The 6000-nt window shown below is 48.0% G+C and overlaps 1 protein-coding gene across 1 annotated transcript in view; it reads right to left on the bottom strand.

Annotated features, from left to right (window-relative positions):
* The window catches only part of fam120a (family with sequence similarity 120 member A), a 75601-nt gene that overhangs the window by 27128 nt on the left and 42473 nt on the right, over nucleotides 1–6000 (bottom strand). The window contains 5 exon segments of the mRNA XM_082967764.1: nucleotides 760–786; nucleotides 788–871; nucleotides 873–932; nucleotides 934–972; nucleotides 3724–3838. Coding sequence (XP_082823890.1) covers nucleotides 760–786; nucleotides 788–871; nucleotides 873–932; nucleotides 934–972; nucleotides 3724–3838 — 325 coding nt within the window.

Raw genomic sequence — 6000 nt, 5'->3', positions numbered from 1 at the left:
GTCACCCCTAAACACGGGTATCTCTCTCTGGTCACCCCTAAACACGGGTATCTCTCTCTGGTCACCCCTAAACACCCCGAACACGGGTATATCTCTCTGATATAAATATATATATAAATATAAATAAATAAACACGGGTTTGAGAAAGATTTTCTATGCAACTCCAACACACAGTCATATGATAAGTACTGGAACTGAGTTTACTGGACTGGTCTAGGTTAAAGATCCTGGACTAGGACTGGTCTAGGTTAAAGATCCTGGACTAGACTAGGACTGGTCTAGGTTAAAGATCCTGGACTAGGACTGGTCTAGGTTAAAGATCCTGGACTAGGACTGGTCTAGGTTAAAGATCCTGGACTAGGACTGGTCTAGGTTTAAGATCCTGGACTAGGACTGGTCTAGGTTAAAGATCCTGGACTAGGACTGGTCTAGGTTAAAGATCCTGGACTAGGACTGGTCTAGGTTAAAGATCCTGGACTAGGACTGGTCTAGGTTAAAGATCCTGGACTAGGACTGGTCTAGGTTAAAGATCCTGGACTAGGACTGGTCTAGGTTAAAGATCCTGGACTAGGACTGGTCTAGGTTAAAGATCCTGGACTAGGACTGGTCTAGGTTAAAGATCCTGGACTAGGACTGGTCTAGGTTAAAGATCCTGGACTAGACTAGGACTGGTCTAGGTTAAAGATCCTGGACTAGACTAGACTGGTCTAGGTTAAAGATCCTGGACTAGACTAGGACTGGGTTTGTCTCTGTAGATACCTGACCATCACAGAGGTCGATGAGCGGGGGCCTTGTCCCGAATGGCCTGGAGCAGTTTGCTCTGCAGCAGTTTGCCATCGAAGTACATCCATGGACAGCAGTGCTCCCAGGGGGATTGGCTGGCCACACACGTCGTTGGCCAATAAGGCCATGTCCACGCCGCTCATGAACAGAAGCGGCCAGCTGCACGCCGCGAGGGTCCAGGCTATCAATCTACAGGGAGAGACGAGTTAGAGAACTGTTCACAGTGACAGACATAGTGTTGCAGAATTCTGGAAACTTCCACAAAAATCCACCGCTTTTCCAGAAATCCTGATTGTAAGATTCCTGTTATCAGGAGGGAATGAGCGGGAAATGGAGGAGAAATCAGTAGTAACCCCCCCCCCCACTACAGTAGTAACCCCCCCACTCCCACTACAGTAGTAACCCCCCCACTCCCACTACAGTAGTAACCCCCCCACTACAGTAGTAACCCCCCCCCCCACTACAGTAGTAACCCCCCCCCACTCCCACTACAGTAGTAACCCCCCCACTACAGTAGTAACCCCCCCACTACAGTAGTAACCCCCCAACCCCCCACTACAGTAGTAACCCCCCCCCACTACAGTAGTAACCCCCCCCCCACTACAGTAGTAACCCCCCCCACTACAGTAGTAACCCCCCCCACTACAGTAGTAACCCCCCCCACTACAGTAGTAACCCCCCACCCCCCCACTACAGTAGTAACCCCCCCCCCCCCACTACAGTAGTAACCCCCCCCACTACAGTAGTAACCCCCCACCCCCCCCACTACAGTAGTAACCCCCCCCCCCCCACTACAGTAGTAACCCCCCCCCCCCACTACAGTAGTAACCCCCCCCCCCCCCCCACTACAGTAGTAACCCCCCCACTACAGTAGTAACCCCCCCCACTACAGTAGTAACCCCCCCCCCCCCCACTACAGTAGTAACCCCCCCCCCCCACTACAGTAGTAACCCCCCACCCCCCCACTACAGTAGTAACCCCCCCCCCCACTACAGTAGTAACCCCCCCCCCCCCACTACAGTAGAGCAGAGAGGTCGCAGCCCCCCCAGTCTGTCGACACACAGGACACTAGCTGACAATCACAGTGAGTCAAACAGTCACCCAGCCAAGCACACCGAGCCAGTCACACAGCCAGCCATTCAGCCAGCCAGGTATTCAGCCAGCCAGCCAGGTATTCAGCCAGCCAGCCATTCAGCCAGCCAGGTATTCAGCCAGCCAGCCATTCAGCCAGCCAGGTATTCAGCCAGCCAGCCAGGTATTCAGCCAGCCAGGTATTCAGCCAGCCAGGTATTCAGCCAGCCAGCCAGCCATTCAGCCAGCCAGGTATTCAGCCAGCCAGGTATTCAGCCAGCCAGCCAGGTATTCAGCCAGCCATTCAGCCAGCCAGGTATTCAGCCAGCCAGCCAGGTATTCAGCCAGCCAGCCAGCCAGGTATTCAGCCAGCCATTCAGCCAGCCAGGAATTCAGCCAGCCAGCCAGGTATTCAGCCAGCCAGGTATTCAGCCAGCCAGCCAGGTATTCAGCCAGCCAGCCAGCCAGGTATTCAGCCAGCCAGGTATTCAGCCAGGTATTCAGCCAGCCAGCCATTCAGCCAGCCAGGTATTCAGCCAGCCAGCCAGGTATTCAGCCAGCTAGCCAGGTATTCAGCCAGCCATTCAGCCAGCCAGGAATTCAGCCAGCCAGCCAGGTATTCAGCCAGCCACAGCCAACCACACCCAGCCAGTCACACTGCCAGCCATTCAGCCAGCCAGGTATTCAGCCAGGTATTCAGCCAGCCAGCCATTCAGCCAGCCAGGTATTCAGCCAGCTAGCCAGGTATTCAGCCAGCCATTCAGCCAGCCAGGAATTCAGCCAGCCACAGCCAACCACACCCAGCCAGTCACACTGCCAGCCATTCAGCCAGCCAGGTATTCAGCCAGGTATTCAGCCAGCCACAGCCAACCACACCCAGCCAGTCACACTGCCAGCCATTCAGCCAGCCAGGTATTCAGCCAGGTATTCAGCCAGCCAGCCATTCAGCCAGCCAGGTATTCAGCCAGCTAGCCAGGTATTCAGCCAGCCATTCAGCCAGCCAGCCAGGTATTCAGCCAGCCATTCAGCCAGCCATTCAGCCAGCCATTCAGCCAGCCAGGTATTCAGCCAGCCAGCCAGGTATTCAGCCAGCCAGCCAGGTATTCAGCCAGGTATTCAGCCAGGTATTCAGCCAGCCAGGTATTCAGCCAGCCAGCCAGGTATTCAGCCAGCCAGCCAGCCAGGTATTCAGCCAGCCAGCCAGGTATTCAGCCAGCCATTCAGCCAGCCAGGTATTCAGCCAGCCAGCCAGGTATTCAGCCAGCCAGCCAGGTATTCAGCCAGCCATTCAGCCAGCCAGGTATTCAGCCAGCCAGCCAGCCAGCCAGGTATTCAGCCAGACGACCAGAACAGAAGCAGCTGGTTCACGTTCAGAGTAGTTAAAGCACGTTATTGTTGTGACAATATGAGAAGTGTCCTGTCGAACCACCTAGTCTCGTCAGTCACCAAACCTCTCCGAGGAACATGTTGAAACGGACCAACTCAGAACAGCCCAGCGGAGCGCCGGGAGGTTCTGACAGGTCGTTTCCTGGACCCGGAGTAAACACACTACTGGACTACAGAAGATTACCTCTACAACATCTGCTGTTTTAGTCCAGGATGGGGGTTAGAAACTCACATAACTTTCACAAAATTTACCAGATTTTTCCAGAAATCCCCCTTTTGGAAAAATTCCCGAAAAAAAAAAAAATCAGGTCCAAACTCTTCCAACTAAGAATTCTAGGAAAACCTGGTAAGATATGAATGTGTTTGGGAACCCTAGTCCAGGAGGAGTATTGTTAATGTGGGTGTGTGAAAACAGCTTGTAATACCACTGTCTACCACTGGGTGGTTCCAGGACACTCCTCAGAACTCGCTACCAAAAATCACCTTGAGTTCCTGCAGCTGTTCAGGCTCATAGAGTTTAGGAGAAAGTGCTTGGGCAAGGAACGCTTCCAGTTCCTTACCACGCAAAACTCTTACTCCTGGCCACTGTAACATAAACCTAGAACAGAAACACAAGGCAAAATACAACATGACAGGAAATACAGGAAATGACCTCAAGTAATGATCGGATTTTTTTTTTTTTTAGAAACACTGTCTGGATCAGGTCTTTATCTCAACACAGAACAATACATTACCACAACCGTTATCTCTCAACACAGAACAATACAACCGTTATCTCTCAACACAGAACAATACATTACCACAACCGTTATCTCTCAACACAGAACAATACATTACCACAACCGTTATCTCTCAACACAGAACAATACATTACCACAACCGTTATCTCTCAACACAGAACAATACATTACCACAACCGTTATCTCTCAACACAGAACAATACATTACCACAACCGTTATCTCTCAACACAGAACAATACATTACCACAACCATTATCTCTCAACACAGAACAATGCAACCATTATCTCTCAACACAGAACAATACATTACCACAACCATTATCCCCAACACAGAACCATTATCTCTCAACACAGAACAATGCAACCATTATCTCTCAACACAGAACAATACATTACCACAACCATTATCTCTCAACACAGAACAATACAACCATTATCTCTCAACACGGAACAATGCAACCATTATCTCTCAACACAGAACAATACATTACCACAACCATTATCCCCCAACACAGAACAATACAACCATTATCTCTCAACACAGAACAATACAACCATTCTCTCTCAACACAGAACAATACAACCATTATCTCTCAACACTGAACAATACATTACCACAACCATTCTCTCCCAACACAGAACAATACATTACCACAACCATTCTCTCTCAACACAGAACAATACAACCATTCTCTCTCTCTCTCTCTCAACACAGAACAATACAACCATTCTCTCTCAACACAGAACAATACAACCATTCTCTCTCAACACTGAACAATACATTACCACAACCATTCTCTCCCAACACAGAACAATACATTACCACAACCATTCTCTCTCAACACAGAACAATACAACCATTCTCTCTCAACACAGAACAATACAACCATTCTCTCTCAACACTGAACAATACATTACCACAACCATTCTCTCCCAACACAGAACAATACATTACCACAACCATTCTCTCTCAACACAGAACAATACAACCATTCTCTCTCAACACAGAACAATACAACCATTCTCTCTCTCTCTCTCTCAACACAGAACAATACAACCATTCTCTCTCTCTCAACACAGAACAATACAACCATTCTCTCTCTCTCAACACAGAACAATACAACCATTCTCTCTCTCTCTCAACACAGAACAATACAACCATTCTCTCTCTCTCTCAACACAGAACAATACAACCATTCTCTCTCTCTCTCAACACAGAACAATACAACCATTCTCTCTCTCTCTCAACACAGAACAATACAACCATTCTCTCTCTCTCAACACAGAACAATACAACCATTCTCTCTCAACACAGAACAATACAACCATTATCTCTCAACACAGAACAATACAACCATTCTCTCTCAACACTGAACAATACATTACCACAACCATTCTCTCCCAACACAGAACAATACATTACCACAACCATTCTCTCAACACAGAACAATACAACCATTCTCTCTCAACACAGAACAATACAACCATTCTCTCTCTCTCTCTCTCAACACAGAACAATACAACCATTCTCTCTCAACACAGAACAATACAACCATTCTCTCTCTCTCTCAACACAGAACAATACAACCATTCTCTCTCTCTCTCAACACAGAACAATACAACCATTCTCTCTCTCTCAACACAGAACAATACAACCATTCTCTCTCTCTCTCAACACAGAACAATACAACCATTCTCTCTCTCTCTCAACACAGAACAATACAACCATTCTCTCTCTCTCTCAACACAGAACAATACAACCATTCTCTCTCTCTCTCAACACAGAACAATACAACCATTCTCTCTCTCAACACAGAACAATACAACCATTCTCTCTCTCAACACAGAACAATACAACCATTCTCTCTCTCTCAACACAGAACAATACAACCATTCTCTCTCTCTCTCAACACAGAACAATACAACCATTATCTCTCTCTCAACACAGAACAATACAACCATTATCTCTCTCTCAACACAGAACAATACAACCATTATCTCTCAACACAGAACAATACA

This window comes from Salmo salar, chromosome 22 (genome assembly GCF_965601325.2).
Source record: "Salmo salar chromosome 22, fSalSal1, whole genome shotgun sequence".
Taxonomy (NCBI): domain Eukaryota; kingdom Metazoa; phylum Chordata; class Actinopteri; order Salmoniformes; family Salmonidae; genus Salmo; species Salmo salar.
This window is presented reverse-complemented; position numbering and strand designations above follow the sequence as displayed.